Source organism: Varroa jacobsoni, unplaced genomic scaffold, assembly GCF_002532875.2.
Source record: "Varroa jacobsoni isolate VJ856 unplaced genomic scaffold, vjacob_1.0 scaffold_369, whole genome shotgun sequence".
Taxonomy (NCBI): Eukaryota; Metazoa; Arthropoda; class Arachnida; order Mesostigmata; family Varroidae; genus Varroa; species Varroa jacobsoni.
The window spans coordinates 62,612-84,687 of record NW_019213271.1 but is presented as its reverse complement, the minus strand read 5'-3'; the positions used below and the strand labels follow the sequence as shown (position 1 = coordinate 84,687).

Here is a 22,076-nt window from a genome sequence, read left to right as displayed (position 1 = left end):
CTAACAGAACACCAATCAATAGTATTCCATTGTATTAGGTCGTTCTGAACGAATTCCGAAAATGTAAACCTCTTACATTTCTTCACAAGCATAGCTCGTCAATTTTTTTAATTGAGGTATGTATCGCTATTATTTACGATCTTCTGCCATTTGAATGGCATCATATTCATTTTGCAGCTGTAGAAGCCTGGGGTATAAAAGTGTACAAAGTGCCAAAAAGAAAAATTATAGAAAAGGAATTTCTCCATCTAAGACGCAACGAATTTTTTTAAAAAATGGTATCATGTGAATGATACCATTTTAGATACCTGATAATGGTGGATGACACGGCTTAGAATTACAGCTCCCCTGTTTTTTATTAATACGAATTTGGCGACGTAACGTCTACCGTTGTCGGGCAACAGTGAAGGTACAATTTTGTTCAGTAGTTCTACTGGGCTATTGGATAGTTTGTTCATTGTCTTCTACAGCTGTTAGTTTCAACAATTGTACTTCAAACTTTAGCCGTAATGGGTGAATTAAAACCTAGACCCGCTTGCGCTAGATCAAGTGGACGTTATATGCTATTGCAACTGTACGTTTCTCTTAAAGTTAGCTTCCGCGGGTTAATTCGCCTCCACCTGCTGATGGAACCATCTGCTATTATCGCAGAACATAGATTTTTTTCGCATACTATGTTCTGATGTAAGAATGAGTCACCGATATAGCGTGACGTAAAAGGGTAGCAAATGCCCCTACGTCTTTGTTTTTTGCCTAATATTAAGCAATTTGCCGAATACAAGCGCTATTATTTTTTACCAGAAAATACTCTGCTCAGAGTTACAACGACTAATGGTGACATTGCGTGTACTGATCTGGTCTCGTCGCTGTCCTACTGGTATTATGCATTAGGTATGTGGCATGGTACTGTCATCGGCATCTTTATTAAGATCAGTTTGTTTAAATGAATTCAGCCTTAGAGCTTGTATTTTTGAGAAAAATTGAGCTTTGAATCTTAATACGGTGAGCTGATTCTATAGTTCAAAGATCGAACTTGGAACTCGCTCGCTAATAGCCTGAGAGACCATAATCAAATAAACGATCGTAAATTCTAAACAGCATAAATACATATCGAAAATAACAAAAGGTATCGCAAAAAGCGTCGAGTGATTACATATAATAATGTTACTTATACCGAGATCAACGTTTTCCGGGTTTTATAAAAGGCGATTAAATATAAATTGCTTCCTTCTTTTTGCCGCGGACGCTTCACATGTGTATGAACTTGAGTTTCTAGCGTTTCATCTATTTTTAAATGGCACCAAATTGCATGTAAACGCCCCGAAATTTTTCATCTGACCAGAAAAGCCTATTAACGCAAACGAGCGTTTGAAGTTATCATGTTATAAATGTTCGTGCCATACCAGGCGCTCATTTTATATAAGCGACCTTGTTTTTGTTGATTTCGGCTCGGTTTTTCATGATAGAAAGCTCTCTACTTATGTCTCTTTCGCTTAGTAATATATGCTCTTACTAATATAACAATCTTTATAAGTAAATTCCGAGCCAGTAGAACTCGTTGTATTATATAATCGTGTAGAACAGCGTATGATCGACGATTTTCCTATTGTTCAGTGACCGAACGAGCGATATTGACCTTGTGATTACTCTGTCGCTTTATGCTCCGGCAAACGTATTTTTTCGGTTGAGCGGGCGTCAAGCGGAAAGCCGTACGGCACTTCAATAACCCATCACGCAGTTTCAGTCCGTTCAGATTAGCGGCAAGTAACAGCTACATACACGTTCTCCGTTCGTTCCTTCATTCCGCACCCAGGTGGGCCACTTAGCCAGTTAAGCATACAATAACGCATGGTCATCGTCACGAGTATTGTTGTGTTCTGATTGCTCCCAGTGGGACTTTTCTCATCAAGGCACCGGCTCGCGGTCTGTCGGGTTAGCTGACGGAATGATAATGCTGATCGTGACAAGAACGCAATGTGATCATTTTGTGTTATCATTTGCGTAGCTAGGATAGCGTAATCGTCAAAATAGATCACTCTCTGTATGCATGGAAATGCCATTTACTGCTTCTATACGTTGTCTCTTCTAATCAATGAAGGCAATAGTGCTAATCGTAAGGACAGCTGGCAAATAAAAGCTATTCCGCATTTCAATGTACACGGAGGCTACAGACGAAAATACAATGGTTTTGCAATGTATTTTTTTTTTATTAAACATGATCTTGCTACTAGCGTTGGCGGTTAAAGACAGTCAAAATTAAGGCGGCATAGAAAGACATGAAAGTTGACAAAACAAAAGTTTAGGGAAAAATGAGGAATCGACAAAACATTAAGAAGCAGATCAAGTAATAACTGGAAAAAAATATACATGTTTGACGCTATGATGTAAATATTCTTCAACATGCTCTTGAGAACGGAAAGTTTTCACCTATGGGGCGTTCATGTCATAAAGTATATAGCAGAGGACGCTTTCAACTTTTAGGTCATTTTGAAGAACTATGCGTTCTATGTTTAGAGTATGTTGTTTTTTTTTAAAGAAGTAGATTATTATTGAATATATAATAGCCTTGTTCATCTTTCATGGTACATATCCAACACATAACAGAACATATATATGAGGAACGGGGTATCGGCGGGGAAATAGATAGTCGGTTTCTTCCCGTTCTATGTAGACGCAGAGTCCGTTTGATTAGTTCAAGATTCCCTTCGGTAAAGTCCCAAATTGTTCCTATAGGCTGCTACTAGAGTCCATTTGAGATCGAAGAAACTGAACGCTGTTATGCGAAAGATGCGATGTAAGGTTCTGATTGCACAAGACGAGTCCAACACTCTTCTGCATCCTTCTGTCATGCGTGAGGTGAAACTGTGGCCATTAAAAGAGACGAAGTGTCCAGGATACAGGAGTCTGTTAACGAACCGAAGAAAAGAATAGGGTAGAGGCGATAGGTAATCGCGATTATGCCTTTCTTTCTAAATTTTACGGCCTCCGTTTTATCTGCATTGATCGTTAATCGCAGTTCAGTTATTACCATATGAAGCCTAGTGAGAACCTGTTGTATTTGAAATCTTCTAGAAATCTAGACTACCAGGTTATCCGCACAGAAGATAGCTTGGACCTGGTTCCGTCGGCCATTTATTCTTCAGTAACATCTTCAAGTAAAACTAACATTAACATTCTAGGCCAGGTTAGACGTTCGAAAGGAGGAAAGCAATTCTACTACTCCGATATTAATACTTGTTCTTCTATAGGATCGTAGCCAGCAGAGCTAACATCTTCCTTTGTGCACCCATGTACGCCAAGGTATGCAGAATCAGATGTCTAGATGCAAAGTCTAATACGGCCTTCAAATGACCAAACATTACGTATAGAGGGCTCACTGGATCGTTGAGTGCTTTTTCAAAGTTAACTATTGTTGTTGACAGTTTATCCAACATTCAGTCGATCCATGACGTACTAACCATTTGAGTTGCTGCCGCTCTGCCTATCTTACGTGGAAACTTTCTAACTTATTTTGGTATTTCTTCTGTTCTGTGGCGTAAATATTTGGCAGACTGTCTCGAGCGCTGCGGCCAGAGGGTAACTAGACTGGAAGTGTTCTGGGCTTTTCGGGTAAGCCGACAGGTATTATCGGACGAGGGTCTGTTTTTTCGGTCGGGTGAACGGCCAAATGATCTGACCGAAATGTCGCGCGGAGCTCTTTGTGTTGATGATATCCGAATGTTCGCTTCAAAAGATTTTCTAAGGCTACATAGAAGGAATTGGTTTTGACCTACAGAGTTGTCGTATGTAACCGTTTTCTTTTAACAAATATTTTTTTCCATGGAAAGGAAATTTGTCTTAAGTAATATTCATTGCAAGCAAAACAATAACCCATCTTCCCGCGTATACTTCAAAAATCGGTACCGAACCCAATTGAGTTGATTGTCTAGCAACTAGAGTCCACGACCTGGTTTCGAGGCCCTGATGTGTTATTTGAGTTGAATCTCAGCGAGAGTTTAAGTTACTAACTTTGCTTATGGGTAAAATCGTGGGAAGCAACAACGCTTCCAGACTGTTACTGACCTTCTCTATTAATACGTATGTCGACTCTGGCTCAGAGGGCGGACATAGGCTGCTACGATGAAGATGTGTGGGCTGCGGAATGTGATAATGTTATCTTCAATGAATCGTGGAGAAAGGTCACCTACTCTATAATTATGCAGAATAGCAACGCCTTCACTGGTACGTCTTGAGCAACTATTTTTTAGTGCTGGGCGGTTTACGATGTAGAAGTTGGGAGATTAAGATTTCCCTTTAGCCCGTTACAGGTTTCCGTTAGCACGAGTATATCAGCACCCCCTCAGACCATTTCCTTAAAGAGTGCTAATGTTGTAGCACCCTCGCAATTCCACTGGGCGATTTTCAGCGTCCCGGTGGAGTCAAGCCCAGTTGAATACTCCGAGATCGGTCCTTGGTGCAGTTGTAGTGCCGAGGCTTACGAGGGCCGCTGCGTCCTGAGAGCGCCTTATAAGGGGCCACCGCTATAAGGATCGTTGGCACTCAAGGCAAAAGGGGGTTCGGATCCGTTGATACGACGCTAGGTATAATATGTAAACGAAGATCCTTAGATGCAGCTCGATGTAGTCGCTGACCGTTTTCCATGAAGCTGACTTGGCTGTTCGGCCGCCTCGTCCTTCCTAACTGATGCTTCCTTGAGCCACCGTTGATTCTAGTCTGTTGATCACCTTCTAAGTTTTTAATTTGCTTAACCTTCCTAATCTTTATGTCTAAAAAAATTGATCTTTCTTACAGTGTTAAAGCCATTCTTTGTCGCTACCTTGCGTTGATAGGCCACATCTAACAACTGGGCGTTGAGTGATGGAGCACGATCGAAAAGGTGGTATCTTTTTGACCACCTTCTGCGCCAAAATATCGCCCGACGTTTTGTAGGCCTGATTGAACAGAGGAGTGTATACGATTTCGGGCCAGGAATAGACCAAATTCCATACATTCGTGATACCCTGTCCGCATAAATACCGCTACGTAGCCACTTAGGTATCTGTGTATTTGTCAGCCTGACCGCCACACACCTTATATCTATTACTGGGGCTTTGCATACAGCCACTGGCATTTTTTTGGGCCGCAATTTGGGACCGCAACAGAAACCAACCCAACGGGCTCATTTATTTGGTCACTAATCAAAAGTACTGTTTTCTTCGGTAGGCGGAAAGCGGATATAAAGCAGGCAAACGCTCGGAGAAGTCGACCGGTCCGCTATCTGTTGTTAAGTTTGATTGCATGTGCTTCCCTTTTGAATACGTAGCAGTATGTGTATATGTATATAATGGTACTAATCTATACGAAAGTAGCAAAAACCTTTTGCGCACGCCATCAAGAGACAGTAGGCTTCGATACGTCACTATAATTCATAATAATAACACAGTAGAGATTAGATACTACCTGTGTTGTATAGGTCCCTTCAAGTGATAGCGCGAGTGCAAGTTTGGACATGCTAACAAAAATTAATAAGCTATAGGAGCAACAAGGATATATGTGTGTATGCGTACCTAGGTATTACACTGCGACGCTTCCCGCAGGCTTTGAACCTACTGAACCTATTATATAGATTACCTATATAGATAAAAGGCTAGTATTCCTAGTAATACTGGTGTCGACGAATAGCGATAAGCTGTTTCCTAAAAACTGTAACCTAATAGGATCTTCCACAAACGCAGTTTAAATAGCTTGTCATGCAACACACGTTAAGGATACATTTGTACATTTAATCACGTATCCGCGCAGACGATGCTGTTAGTTACCTTCGTTTGTTTAGGCTGTGGTGTGGCGCTGTTTTTAAATGTAAGGCGCGAAAAAGAAGTTTCTGGCTTTGGTTTACGCTTAACCAAGTGCGCAGAATGCTCTATAAAAAAGAACTCGCAGATTTAGGCTTTTGGTTGTTTGGAGAAATAGATACGTATGTATGCTAGGGGCATCAAAGATATATGTCACTTATAGTTGAAATTTGGCTTTGTTTTTTTTTCAGTTGTTCGTTAACAAAGTCTAAGTGCTGCTACTTCAGGTTCCGATAACGATACAGCTGTGTAAATGGAGAAAGGTATACACCTATATCTGCAGCCCGTAGCACCTGAAATGGAACTTACAAGGCATACACCTCCTTCTCAATAACAATAAAAGGACGCGCCAGGTTACTTTTGCATTTGTGAAGTCATCTATTTGAGATTACATTGATACGCTCGGTGAGAATGCAGTCGATCAGTTAGGTAGAGAGACATAATCATCTCGGAGTTGTTAGCTGCGTAACAGATTCAGTTGTCACTCCTCTCGTAGGAACAAACTGTAAAAATCATAGGCGTCCTGGGAAAAAGTGAATAACAGCAGTGGACGTACCTACATCTTATAACCCGATCCTATAATTCGAAACCGCTATTTATATTTCCGTTTCTGCTAAACGTTGTCTCGTTAGTATCGGCATTGCTAGCTTGGTATTTTGGCCGTTGCAGCGTTCTGGTAGGTTTTGCTAATAATGATGGATTCTAATGATCTAAGAGAACTGAAGTCCATAATAGCTTATATTTTTGGAACGACCAGCATGAATCTACGAAACTAGCTTCGTGTATCATATGTTTGCGGATGCAATTATGCCAAGATATATTTATTTTATGAGATTTGCGTATGTTTCTCCGTTTACCGGTCGCTGTCTTTCACCTCGAATATCTGCCTCGGACGACCTTTTTCAGGTTAGCATTGAGGGTGCTCTGCCTTTTCCTTTCACATCCATACAAACATGCACAGAGGCTTACACAAACGGAGGTTACAATGCGCGTTTAGTGCAAGCTAAATTTGTTCGCCGTATGAAAAGGCATATTTTTATTGCTGATCCAATAAAATTCAGTAGGTCTCGTTTTTTCTGAATAGGCGAGCTCATGACACTGCCATAGAATGAAGTATACGTTCGACTCTCCTGGGTGGATATACGTATGGATGTCTCCGTAACCGTACGCTGTGTGCGTATATTTGATGAATGTGATCTATGCATAACTGTAAAGGCAAAGTATATATTTCATCTTTACTGAACAGCAGAGATATGGGAGAGAACAAATAGAATTTGTCCATACAATCGTGGCCAGCGTGAGGGATTGAGCGAAAAATGACTGTCAGCGTTGAGCCGGACAGTAACGTGCACTTACGTCGTTTGGTTGGGAGCGTGTCATGTCTTTCGAATCAAGATTGTTAGCTAGAGACGTGTTGCGTCAATGGGATTTTCTCCTCTCCACTATGGTCTCGCAGTGGTAGCCAGCCCTTCTCGAAGAAGGAAAATCTCCAGCCACTCTAGAGACGGAGATGGCTATCCACTTCGGAATTACAGGTATTCAAAGCTGTCAAGAATCAGTGTCGCTTACTAGTGTCACACGGTGTATCGTAGGTAAAATCATTATCGCGTAGCGTTGCAAGAGCACGACAATTTTGTATAAAATAAAAATCAATAACTTTGTGCAAGGCTAACTCACCATATACCAACCCAGGTTTTTAGGATTCGTTACCTGGACGCTTTTAGAGACGCTCACCGTACGTCTAAAGACCGATTGACTTCTGTCGGTCGAAGCACGACCTACAATTTGGAATCAGTTAGCCACCTTTGTTTCATTCTGGATTTCAGAAGAGCCTCGGTAACCGATTCGTAATGATGGAGATGCTCTACAGACACGGGGTGGTCGCCCTTCAATTACTACAGAAGCAGTACGTATGTTATTAATAATAACATTATATTAAATATCTTTCTGATTTTTCATACTTTTTTCGAGTAGTTACAGATTGACTAGATCCATATTTTACAAGTCTGTGCTTGTAAATAGGCCACACAGATTTTGGATCATGGTCGCAATTTTTCCCTGGAATCAAACAGCTTAATGGATTGATTGATACTTGTTTGTAAGAGCTGAAATTATTCTGTCTGGCTCTTGAAATTGAGCATATAAATGTTATGTTTAATATCCTGTGTTATCTACGATGAGCACACTTTGTAAAGTATCTGTGTTACTCGGCTTTTATATCTTCAACTTCCATTTGATTACACTGGTGAATCGCAAGCTGTGATTATGCATGATGCCTAATGTATTGGTCGTGAACTTCTTCGGTTGGAACCAGTGACGTACCGTTTTTTTTTTTGTTTTGAGAGTCAGTTAACACTCAAGGCTTTACTTGCAGTTCCCAAGTATAAAATCGGTAGCGGAAGACTACCACAAGATTTACAAATGTTGTTCGCAGTTGCATGCTTTATAAGCTGAGGCTCTGTTCTAACCTGTCTCCGAGAGATCGGTATTGCTAAAACTATCTGACGCTGCCTCGACTGTTGCGAAGCTATCCAGGTGTGGGTGTAAGCGTGTTGTTTGTTTGATTGTTTTGTTTGTAGAAACTGTTTGGTTTATGCTGCTAGATAAAGTACAGCGGCATTTTAAGTTCAGTCAATTTACGATTAGTTTCTACTTCCATAAGATAATATATAATTGCTCGAATCCTGTTTTCTTCTTTGACATGTACCGTCCTGAGTTCTCATTCAGCAGTTCGATCTAATTAAAACATTTGTAATCTTATAAGGGAGACGATATGTGAGTAAGCCCCTTGCAGTTCATTGATCATGTTTTATATTGTGATTCTAAGCAACGTTGTTATGAAAATGAGACTTCTAGATGTAGGTATGAAAGTCTTTGTGGAAGCTCAGCTGCGAGTATCTTAAACGCAATGCATTTGAAACTTATTTTTCAGGCACCTGGTGTATATTTAATGTAATTTAGTTGCAGGGTGTGCCAATTGTAGTATAGTTATATGAAGAAAAAAATCGATGGATGAACTCCGGGCAACCATTATGCAAAACTAATTTTTCAAAACGTTGCATTATGATTGCCTTACCCCGCTACGTCACCGGCTAAAGCGCTATAGGGCGTTACCATATCGAAAACACCAGCAGTTCTGACAATAACTTACACGACAGACTTAGATTTTACTTTTGTGTAACGACGATAAATTTTAAGTTGCAGTGGACCCATATGAAGACAATGATAACAGGGATATTTATGTGTAGTGCTCGTAACATGCTTTGTTAAACTTCCAAATTACATGTTTTATTGTTGCATGTGTATGTTCAATGCCACAAATTTTTCCAACCACATGTGGTAAGCTGAAGTTTGTATTGTAGAAATTATCCTTGTTGTCCTTGGAGAAATTTCACTGAAGTTATCTAAACGGCTTTAGGTTTTTCCTATATTGTACGCCTCGCGATGCTTATGAACGTACCTTTTACACACAGAACAGCTGTATTCAGGCAAGATTCACGCATGCATGACAACGCATTACAGCCAAGAAAGTTTTTGTCGTCAGAAACGGGTGCAAGTGATTCGAATACTATTCGGTTCTATGTCAAACCATTGATCGTCCTCCGTAATGGAACTTCTTTAATGAACTCTGCACTTTGAACGACAAGGCTCTTGCTATATCTACTCTATCTCGAGCACAAATTGCTCAGCAGTGTTTATCGTACATTCGAACTTGGGTTGACCACGACGAAACCATACGACTCACTACTGATTTCGCGCGTGAAGACATGATGCGCTCTTTGATTAGATATATTGCTACCTGTTCCTATGGCTAAATAATAACAGCGAACAAAGTTTATCGCCACTGGCCTACATATAGTATATAACTATAGTCTAGCTGGTATCCTCAGTTAGTGTAGGAAATTACGCACGAAAAGACTAACCATTCAGATAAGGGTCGATATCGCTATGTCTTGACTAGAGAGAGGACGACCTGTAGTTACTCTTCGCGCCTGCTTACTTTAGACATCCAGAACTAGAGATCTGCTAACATTCTAATTAATCGAGCGCGGCAAAAATACAATGTATCGTTTTTCCTGTGGGACAAGGCGCTCCGAAGATGCAAAGCTTGTTTGGGCATATAGCTCTATGCGCCGCTGCAAATTACTCCAGTGACTGTAAACAATGTAAATATGTGCAATCCTCTTAGGTGACACACTTACGGACATGTTTGGCTCTATCGAAAGAAAAGCTAATCTATACCCACTTCGTAATTTTTTATTATTACCCAATTTTATATTATTTTTCCTGAGTGTGAGATATGCGCGTAGCTCAATTCGGACCGGTTCCCATCGGCCTTCACTGAAGCCTTTGTTTGGTCAAGTAAATAATCAATATTTGCAGACTGTGATTTTAGCGAATGGGATTTTAGCGCGCTCACATATAAAACCAAGGAGTTGGTAGGTTGGACAGGAGTTCACGGAACCTTTAGCATGCAAAGGTTAAGATTCCTTAAGTGAACATGTCCTATTAACGAGCATCGCGTCCGCTGTACAGATATTGGTCAACGTTGGCAAAGAAGCAGGCAGGCCTATTTCTAAACTAGGTTATACGTTTGATTGAAATTTTCATCAGTTTGAATATTTGTATGCATTATGGGAGTAGGCGATATCTCCTGCACAAAAGGTTAACAATACACTGTTTTTGATAGCTGATATAACATAATGTCAACCTAAATTCGTCGTAGACAGATCTAATCTATATATAATAGTATTAAAATCGTCATCGATGCTTGTTGCTTTTTTTCCTATGAGATTATAAAATATGATTGGTTACAATGAAAACTAGCCTGGAACTCACTAAAATGGGACGACAATGACATAGAAGATGATGACATAACACGGAATTATTTGAGGCCATTGAAGGTCTATTACAGAGAAAATATCCCGTTATTTTTATACTAGACTTCCGGGCCTTTCCATGAATTAGGACCATTCTATCTAACTTATCTGTGAGGCGTCTACCAAGTTACCGATTGCTACCGATGTCGAAGGTTGTAAGACAGAATGGAAGACCTGTCGACTCTCAGTTACGTTGTAAGACTGGTAAAGGCAGTAAGGAGCGTTTTGGTCTACGCAGTGAGGGCCTTGATAGTTCGGCCTTCATTAGAGAGGGAGGGAAAGCCAGCATTTTGAGGTAATCGAAACAAGCCGGTAATCAGTAAAACGTATCCGATACTGAGTCAAAAAAGATATCCAAAAAGCACAACTTTAGTTTATTACCATTATTGCCGTACAGTACGAAGCTTACAAAAACAAGCCGATTTCCGTAAAGATACATAACATTCTAATAAGATAGAAATTTCAAATGTAACAGAAAAGGGTAAAGTGTAATGCGTACAATAAAAAAGCTTGGTCGTACATATAGGATGGGCGAAACTTGGACAACTACATGAAACATATTTCACTCAGAAATCCCAATAGTCATAATCGTTTTAGACTCGCCAACTCGACCTACATATTTATAGCAAAAGTATATGGTTAACTTGCTTAATATTGCCCCACACCGCTCTTATTATGCTTTGAAATGACACTTTCCATTTGAATTACCTTAGCAGTACACTCGTTCATCATACTGAGGACCGATCTCTATAATTTTCCGTTTTTTCATTTTGTTTACTTATAATTTCAAAAGTGCCCGATGCTATTAATACTGTCAGAACTATCGTGAAGAGATCATGTTCTACAGCGTTTTTTTATTGTGATCCTATCTCGTTGTGTCGTTATGTTGAAATTGCGAGCACCGTCGGTCCAGCTGCTTAATCTCATCCCAGACTTCATCCGAAGCGCTCTTTTGGTCAAGCATGCAACGTTCTTGATTCGTTTTACTCATGAAGACAGATTGCCTGCAAAGTGACGTCCGTGCTTATGCGGCTACTACCCTCTCTGTCCACAGAGCGTGGCCATTGCGGTGCTAGTTTTTGTCGTTATCGTCATTGTTACGGCAGCCATGATTGATATCATACGCATTCTTAAATATCACTGGACAATTAATTTAATTGAAAATGAATTTGATGAAACGTTTGCATAGCTAGCAAAACGTTGCATGAGCGTCCTTTCCTTTTCAACGAAAGCTAATTACCTGCTTCGTTATAAGGGAATACGGTGTGCAAAGCCTGTCGTCACAGTAGCTTTCCGCTGGTATCACTGGTAGTTCGGTAAACGTCACGATGGCACTGATCATGTTAGTGTATTGGCGTAAAAGCGTAAGTGCTTTCAGCACAGGCCGCAGGCATTCGCTTTCCATCCCAAATTGACCGCGGTGGCGCTGGTGGCTCAATTTGAGAACCCACGAACGATCGGCTTGAAAATGAGCCGGTCCTTTCCCGGTACGTTTTTTTTGTTATTTGGTAAGTTCCATTGATTTCTAGGAATAGCACGATTGTTTCTCGCCGAGAGAACCTAAATGATGCAATTTCATGTGGGTGACACTATTGCTATTGTGCTGGTAAAGCTAGTGAGACGAGAGATAGAGAGGTAAAAATAGGGGTGTGTTACGGGAGATAACTGTCGAGTGCTAAAGTTGTTAAGATTGTAACTGCGGGAGAACGCAGAGGTCGAAAAGAGAAAGAAAAACACAGCTAGTTGAATAAAATAGGGGCTGATTTTTGGGCGCGCTTACCTGTAACAGATACGAAATGGTTTTACGTAGCTAGCAACCTTTTTCAATAGAAATAACCACAAATATCATGCTAAACTATGTTTATTCACAGTGTTAAACTCATGGCGTATGGCCAAACGCATAACGCACCGTATCGCTGCCATTTCTATTGCTAAGGTTGCTCAGCACGTTTTATCAAGTAAGTCAGTGAATTCAAAGACAAAGTACTTGTACGAGAGTCCCAAAAGATTGTTGACCCAGGCTTGCTATTGGCGTATACAGTACGTGTCAACAGAACGTCGACTGGTCTAAATCAAATAAAATGAGCTATTTTTGGCTAGAACGAAATTTATTGAATACTGCCTCGAATACCTCAGAAATATAGACATATCCATCCATCATACTGCACGTAAGCATCTTTAATTTAACGCGTACTTTCGACATTTGCTAACAAAATAAGATATCCCCCTTTTTGGTGTGAAAAGAGTACCGCCGATCATAGCACTTGAATCTGCAGTATTCTGATTCAAAGCTAAGGCGCCTAACCTATTTAGGAGCACGAAACACAGAAACCTGCCAGCATGAATCACAACTGGATTCAAGGAAAGAACAAAAAAAAAAATTGCAAAATACACCGCTGCAGCACGGCAGCTAGTGACTCACATCCCAATATAATCGTGTCAACATATACGGGGTTCGCTAAGATAATGCTAAGCCGCCTAAGTCGAAGAGTAACTATTTTTTAACAAATGAATAGGCTACTGATATACGATTATATCCAAAAAAACGACGGACTTCAATGTTTAAGATAGTAATAGACGTCATAATACTGTTATTAATTATTTACTCGTCGAATTTATTAAACAAAATACCTTGTAATATTGTGCGCATTTAGCTACTATATACTATACTTGAGTGAAACCGATTTTCAATAGTAACCCCCGACTGGAGACAACACTCAACAATTTACGCTACTACTACAATTACTACACGCGCCATGTTCTCGAGGAAAATTTCTTTTTGATCAGATATCTTTCTTTGTATTTGTCCTGGATGTTTGAATAACTTTTCAGTGGAGAACTATATAGTAAGCAGTTTCAGCAAATTTCGGCATTCTGCGATCCATCATACGCATTTATCATTTATCCACCGCTAGTCCACGCACTATGTCAAAACTCGGGCCGTTCGATGTTACTGGTCGTTGTTATTACCGAATGGACAAACATGCTTCTTAAATGGATCCTAATGGGAGATAGACCTTTCTGGTGGGTTCTAGAAAACATGAAGGTACGTACGCTATACGCTTGTTACCGTTTCAGAGCATTGGTCATTTACCAAACCGCGCACGAGGAGAGCGGTTCTCAAAAATGTCCAAAGAAGTAGAACACTTCTCTAATATAAAAAAAATATTCGGCTAACTTTAAAAAGGTAATGAATAGTCATGCATCATCGGTATTGTTTCGTTTTATCAGGTGATGTTGGGATCTGTGAACGAGCATAACTATATCTTTTTCATGTACTGGCGATTTTCTACCTCTTTCCAGCCGAGATTTGAAGGAGACACGATCATCACTCAATTTCCTTTGACCTGCGAAACAGGACCGGGTTCACCTTCAGGTCACGTTGAACTTCAAGCAGCGCTCAACTATGCTATCTTGCATTTCCTGACTATTAAAGTATGATACTACCAGACTACGTACTGTTCGGATGACCGTTACTATAATATTGCAGTTTTATGTATGGTTTATCCTGTTGACTAACAATTGTTACTCTTATTATTAGTACATTAGGATGAGTTTGCGGTTATTTTTTTCATCCTTAAAAATTGTTTGCGCAGGTTGTTTACGCCACTATATCGCGTTTTGCCCTATGTGTGCCTACATCATTGGTATACATGTACAATTCTAGGCCAGGCTGAAAAAAAGCCCGAGAATAAAGCATTATGACCAACTTGCTAATTGGCAAAGATATCAGTTAATTAACGACAATTCATGGTTGCAGGTGTTCCGAAAAGCACAGTTTCTTTCCGGTCTGATATTATGGCCTGCTTACCTTATGCTGATTATAGCCGTTAGCCTCAGTCGACTCTATATAGCTGCACATTTTCCACATCAATGCGTTCTGGGAGCGTTCATCGGTACGAGTCATTATTTTCCTATTTTACCTATTGGGTGTTCTTAAATGCTCACTGCAAATGATAATCCATCAAATATATCTCGATATTAAACGCTGAATGACCTAACAAAACGTACACCATTTTCGTCGATTTTTTAAATTCGTATTTCCGAGATATAGCTTCTAATACATATGCGTTTTTATCCAAATCAATTTGTCAGCTTTTTTCTCCAAATATATGTTCCTTATATGCACATATGCAAACACATATAGAAGAACAATATTTTCAGCACGTAGCGACAAGTTTAAAGTATAACAAGTCCCGTGTGGTCTTAAACGCTTCACAAGATTTTTTTTATAGAATTCAATTCATTCATTCAAACTTTGTACATTGCGCCGAAGCTGTGTATTGTATGATGCTCGACACTGTCGTTGAATTCTAATTCCGAACCTGTGTTCTTATTCTCTTTGCGGACCTTTTCGTGCATGTGTGGCATTACAGGGTTTACAATCGCATACTGCCTGGTCGACATCGATACGACCAGTTGGAGACTCCGGCATTATCTCCTGCTCACCCTATCCTTGTATCTGCTAGCTGTGTTGACGAAATATTCGCTTTTATTAAGTGGTACCGACCCAATGAGAACCCTTGTCCTGGCACGCAAACATTGTGCCAACCCTGCGTGGATCCATATCGACACGGCGCCATACTTTTCAATGATGAGATACCTCGGATTCTGTGCCGGTACGTTTAGTAAATGCATGCTAATGTAATGTCAGTTATTATGGGCATACAAGCATATACATTCGATACACAAGCGTGTATCGAGGCTACCTAGATCCTGCAATGACGATAGTGTGCGACCTGTGCCAACTTATTGGCCTGCTACGCTATAAAGCATGACAACCAACAGATCCTTGTTAATTCGCACAATTTAGCATTCCGTTTTAATGAATGCCCCTAAAAATGCTGTGTCATCTAACTATCATTCGCAGGTCTTGGTTTTGCCACGAGTTGCACTCGCTATGGCATCACAAATAGGAACATCGAACTACCTATTCGGGTCGTTATGGCCGTAGCTACAGGAATTGTCGGTAAATTATCCGAGAACGTCGTCCTACCCTTCCGTAAAGCTGATCCTATACTTTTTTATTCAACAGCTTTTGCTTATCACGTTATGTTAGCATATTTATTGTTCGCCTTTGTGCCAGCTGTTGTATTGAAGATAATGGGCGGCGAACGCAAAGATGGCGAAGACCCTAGAAAGACCTTGTAGAACTAGAGATAACAGTTCCGATCGAGTCAATTCGGAAATGCTCTGCCGACGTTAACATATCGCTATATAGATTAATGGACACACGGCGGAGAGTTTCTATAGATTTAAAGTCGTGCGACAAAACTTGGAAACGCCAAAATACTTCATAGAACGCGAGTGAGAAAGGGGAGCAGAGTGAGAGAGCGATATTTCGAATGCGCGGGTCGAGTGCGTTAAGTGATAATGTTTGTTATCTGCCGAGTAAGTTTTTTTAAAAAAGCATGCATAAGACTGTACATCAAATAAAAACAAATTTTGGCTATACGTTATGAAAACACGAGAAGAAATTGGATTGGATATTTTCAGCTGAGCGTGTGGTGTCCGAGAGATAGGATATTAGGGCTCCGGAATTGGAACAACGGTATTCATTAAAAATACAAATCAATAACCAAAAAGGAAATACGAATATGCAATTATGTGACCCATACAAAAATATAGCTAATGTCGTTAGACCCAATTGCGCTAAACGATACTCAAGGAGTAATTCTAACACCAGACCTAGAACCAGAGCTCTCTCAAGAAGTTTAACGTGACTACAGCTCTATATAGATATATAAAGTAAATAAAGTCTAATATCAATGCTATTAATGTGGACTGATGCTTGTGGTGTTGTATTTGTCAGCCGACGATGGTAGTGGTAATGCGAGTGTTGAACGTTTATTTATTTAGAAATGTTTGTTCTATAAGTTGAGCGTTTGTATATATGTTATAATGATTTATCAAGAAATCAAAATATAAATAAATGAGTTATAGTTAATGAGAAGAACTTTTTTCAAAGCAGATGCTTTGTCTTGTCTATTGTGTGAAAGGAACGTCAAAACATTGTAATTAATATGCACTAAATTCAAAGCCTCTTTCGCCTTTCAAGTTTGTTATGTGTCTGCTAAGGCCATTACTTATGCATAGGATAAGGTTAGGTCGGTAGGGTGTTTAAAAATGTTGAAAAAATATATAGTATGATAGGAGCGTATTTAAGCGAAGGTATGACAGAATTGGGGTAATTATATTAGATAATGCAACATGTCGGTTTGATTGCGTTTGGGTCACCTGGCAGGACCCCTAATTACTCCCGTTGTGTAGCAGAATCTGGACACACAGAGTTTTACATTATTTGCTATATCGGTCGCGGGCATATGCAAGGGTAAAATTCTGCGATTGTCTAGATGTACCATCATCTGGACAACTTCTCAGTAACAGTGGTTTTTATTTGTATGAAAGCCTACTTTACGTCTTTGGAACAGTTACGGTTGTTGAAAATCGACTGATTTTTAACAAAATAACAGATATTTTTCACACACTTGAATCAAAAGTAAAGAGCCGTCTACCTGAAGATTTCTTTCAAGCACAAAAGGTACGAACGGATTTGCCATTTAAATTGACTACAAATACTCGCACAGAAGGGGTTCGCTACCAGTTGGTGTCTTACATTCATATCATTCTTTCAACGCGGGCGTTATCAGCACAGCTACACGGGACTACGAACCTTCGTATACCTATTGACTAGGGAATTGTTGTACTATAGACCACAATCTCTATAAACAGAAACGCAGACCGCGCATATAACGTTGTATCGCGTGACATGCGCGCGGTTCCTTTCACTTGTTGATCTAATCACAAAAATCGCTTCCGACCACAAGGTCCTCTTCCAGTTCAATACACAGCCTTCTCTCTTACCTTCTCTCTGTTTACCGCTTCCTAGCTCTATATAATCGCGACAAACCGACCATAAAACTATCGCAGAAGTCAATATCAACATACCTACCGCCCTATAATCAGGGCAAATCCCTTTGCAATTCGGACGGCAGCAAGGAACATTAACGAATAGCTTATAGGGAATTGGTAAGGTAGGGTTTCATAGGAGAAAGTTCCTCGGCTGCCCAATCGTGCAGCTGACGCCGTTTGCTCACTCGCTGCAACGACGGGCGACAGCTGATATAAAGGACTATACGTACATAGACATGTATATATATATATATATATATATATATATATAAAGAGCAAACGAGGCCGTATACTATTGTGGGCGGCCGTAGTTAATTTGCTGAGCGGCTCATTATTATTATGTCGGGGAAAGTATGGGTCGGGCACATATGCCATTGGGAATCGAACTCACACACAATGAACAAGGTGACTCGGTTTATATCTAAGATAGCCGAGCGAAATTTCCCCGCCGGGGGACGAGGGGCGTTTTCGTGGTCGTTGGACTACGGAAGTGCCGACGATATTAATACTGTGCGTAAAAGCTGAACCCATGAGTGGATTAGCTGGTAATGTTGCTCGCGGATCAATTTTACATTTTGGTCACAAATAGTTACTGGAGAATGATAAATTGTAGATTTCCCTTTTTTCTCTTGCCGTCGTATAGGTTTATCCAGCGAAAGTCTTTTCTTGTCTTTATGCATTCTGATGTGACAGATCACTCTTGGGGCACAGCACGGAGCCCTCTAGAGAGATTAGCATATTGATTTACGATACTCACTGACTCGATCCATTGACCTAATGTACATGTGTGCAGTTTCTAACCTTCGCAGAAACCTTGCCCAATTTTAGCTTCAAAACGTAAGTCTTCCAATCAGTTGAATTCGTGCCAAGTGTTGAAAGATTGCTTGTTGTACCAGTATTAAGTAGCAGCGACTGTCGATTCATCCGAAGCGTATAATACATGTCTATTTCTTTGAAGTGAATTTAATTTTCCGTACTTTTTTGTCAAATATCAAGTGTACGTATGTTTGATGAGAGCCAGTGAGGAATCTGAAGTTAGTTATATGAGTGATGCCAACGCTTGCCGATTCAAGATTAATTTGTTTAATCTACGAACTCCGGTAGATCATCGTTACTATTATTAAACCATTTCTGATTTACTATTTATTTTGTTCTAACAGCTTCAGTATTTCTAGGCTGTCTCGCATCGTAGGCAATTTAGTTTTAGCCCATAGCTTTTTTCAATGAAGCCTTCTCTATTCAAGTGCTATTATTTATTACTGTAACACCTCGGGTAATCTTCATATAACAATAGTCTTGGCTAATCAAAGTTTATGATTTTTTTAATAAAGCCAGCCGGTCATATCTTGGTATTTTATTTTTGCTCTTGTGTAGATGTAAAGCAGTAAGGAGAGCATTTATCAGTAGGTCGCGTCGCTTTGCCCACTTCGGTAACCGCCTAAGCCACCAACTACAATAATGTCACGTCGCCCAACACAGCCTGTAGCATCAGGACCCGTCAACGTTCAGCCCATTACTAAGTTGATTCTAGCTGTGCCTGTTTCTAATTCAACCTGAAATGGTGGCTATGCCTACGAGACTCCACTTGCGGCATAGGAGGTGTTGCATTATTTTATTGCTTTCAACCCAAATTTAGCGAACGCGCACAGGGAGTAAATGAAAGGCTATCAAAAAGAGATTTAATGTTTTACTGGCTAAACCGACCGAATGAGGCTTTCTGGGTTGATGCCGTTTTGGTCTGGAAGTTACTTTGACCCTAAGGCGCTTTCAGCTCTACAGAATACATCATAGATCAAGACACGTCCGTCCTTTCGTAATCCGACTTGGCCTAGGACCTTATCCTGGGTGTCTTGGGACGCTTCAATGAATATTGAATTCGGCAAATTTTCAGGACAACGAACGGCTTTGAATGCTATGTGGGACGAGGGGTAGCCGAAGGTGTGCGATGCGTGACAAAAGTTCTCCTGAATGGAACTCTAGTTATATGACGTTTGAAGGTATTGATACTAGTTCTAAGTGTGTACATTATTACCTCTTTTTATAATAAAAAATATAATTTATGGTAGCATTTAATACGTAGAAGACGGTACAGTTTTCTCTCGTTAATTATGTTAGATATTGACCTTTTTTTTTTGTTCTCGCGATATTTGGTTTTTATTGGCTTCTACAGCAATAGATGTGTATTCAAACGTTCCGTACTGGCAGCATGACCGTAACGAAACAACTATTGTAAACTCTCTTGTCTATACAAGATGCCTTCAAGTTTTCAGCACGAAAAATTAGTGCACCTAAAAATATCGTATCTTGTGAATTTTGCTTAACCTGAAGCAAGAGAATCTAGCGAACTGACTCCGTTGATTTCCTCGCTTCTCTTTAATAGCAACACTGCAAAGGATCCGGTCACATAACTTTAATAAACTTTTTTGAGCACAACAATTATCTGTATTATCAGTAAAGTTAACACCTTTATCTACCTGCATATAGCAAAAATAACTTTTGAAGCTACCGACAAGGTTAGCGTCTTTCCTTTTGTTAAGGTTCGATAATACCGCGTGCTCCGTCGAATAACTGGTCGTTGTGAAACAACTGCTGTTTACGAAGCATTACGATTCTTGTTACATGTTTAAAGCCCTTAGACTGTTTCCTAAAAAGTACTAAGCATGGCAAAAACGCTTTACGAGGCCAAAGGCATAGAGGGTACTTAAAAGGCTTAGGGTTGGAATTAAGTTTCTTTGAAATAGAAAGTTTTACCGACGGCTACCTGGTCCTTTGAATATGCACTATTTGCCGTTTATTTTGGCGTCCTTGCCAATAAGTTGATTAGCCGATATTCTAATAACAGCTGACGGAAAAGAGACACGACTGTCACGTTTCTTTTATAGGTTGGCTTGATAGGCGCGCATTTGACAAAGTGATCAATTACAGATCAGTTAGATGCTCCTCTAATTGTATTGCGACGCCCCTTGTACGAGGCACTCCACTCGTTTCGTGTGTAACGACAGAGGACACATACGAGAAAGACACTTAGAAGCAACAACCTTATTTTATTTGGCGGCATAATCTCAGCTGATTTTGGTCACACCACGGTCATTTTGTCGCTACATAAAATTGGCTTACTTTCATAAGCTCACTCAGTATTGGCGATTTTTCTGGATCTTCTTTGTATGGAGATTTAACTTCTTCTTAAGATAGAAACCACTTCTGTATCATACTGATGTGGAAACATCACTTGTTGTCAGCTGTAGCAGTTCTGTCTAGGATTCGACCATTGCGCGTTGCCAGGCTAGACATAGGGGAGTAATGGAACACTCCGCTCGTATATCTGCTCCTCATGTCTGAGTGCAGTCCATCTGTCAAAGTTGCCTAGCGGTAGTTGAACAGGAATAGTTTTTCTGTTCGGTCAATTCAGGAGTAATTTGTCGATTATCTTCCGTCGAGAGTACCTTCAGGCGGTCCTCATCGATCTCGACTGTCCGACAGGGCCAAGATATATCCTCACAGCCCGAGAGATGCTGTCGTTGAAGTTAACATATCACTTTTAACAATTCTGCTTGAGTACGGAGTTTGCATTGTACCGGTACAAATACACTATTCTTCGGTGGCTCTTTGATCTCGGGAAAAGACGAAATAAAGCAGGTATTAAAAATTATCACCTTCTCTTCATCTTAGATAAAATCTCGTTTGCCAAGCAACATAAGTGCAACAGACTTATACAGGCAATGGAACGGTTTTGAATGGTCGATAAAACAAGCAGACAGGTGGATAATAATAAGGGAACACATGGTTTCCATCGGAGTTATTCGAAATAGCGCTCGCCACTGTAAAACTAAGTTTTTCAAATGTCCTCTTGTTAAGTTTGGGTCTGAAGTAATAAGTTAGACGCTTAATCGATCACAACGTACATTTAATTGAAGAATAGATTGACAAAAATAAGTTTATGTCTCCTTGGAATATGTAATTAACCCTATTGCTATATCCGTTACTCATGTTTACGGCAAATTGAAGTTACAAAGATTAGTTAATATTGCATGTGTGGCGCTTTGGTACGTTATTTGAACAGATGGTAATAACTATGACAAGCTGGATCTAGATACCAGTCTATAGATCTGCTTTATACGCGAATGCTATGAATACGTACTGGCCAGCAGACATTAGCTTCATAGCAAGTAAAAGAAATTCGTCATAATCATATTACATACTCGATCATATATAAACTTTAAATTAAAATGTTTACAATAGACCGTACTGTCACGAACCATGTGGGTCCTCAGTAATCTCGTTAATAATTATATATGTCGCGAGAAAATAAACATTTTTTCCATATGTAGACTTAAGCAACAAGATTGTCGACTAAGATGTAGTACAAAACTGAAAATAACAGGGGAATAAACACTATAATAAAAATACGTTACACCTTTGTGCGAAGCGTATTGAGCGAAGCGTCGTACCTATT

At 40.0% G+C, this 22,076-nt stretch overlaps 1 protein-coding gene across 2 annotated transcripts; it reads left to right on the top strand.

Annotated features, from left to right (window-relative positions):
- The first annotated feature begins 7,264 nt into the window (after positions 1 to 7,264).
- G6P (Glucose-6-Phosphatase) lies at positions 7,265 to 16,499 on the top strand. Of its 2 annotated transcripts, none has more exons than XM_022832084.2 (7): positions 7,265 to 7,366; positions 7,658 to 7,737; positions 13,544 to 13,757; positions 14,015 to 14,146; positions 14,472 to 14,607; positions 15,088 to 15,330; positions 15,582 to 16,499. In XM_022832084.2, exons 2-7 carry the CDS (start codon positions 7,682 to 7,684, stop codon positions 15,860 to 15,862), a joined length of 1,062 nt encoding a protein of 353 aa, XP_022687819.1. In that variant the 5' UTR covers positions 7,265 to 7,366; positions 7,658 to 7,681; the 3' UTR covers positions 15,863 to 16,499. The 2 variants fall into 2 exon arrangements, with proteins under 2 accessions (XP_022687819.1, XP_022687818.1); XM_022832083.2 differs by having other exon boundaries at positions 7,321 to 7,423.
- Positions 16,500 to 22,076: the final 5,577 nt, after the last annotated feature.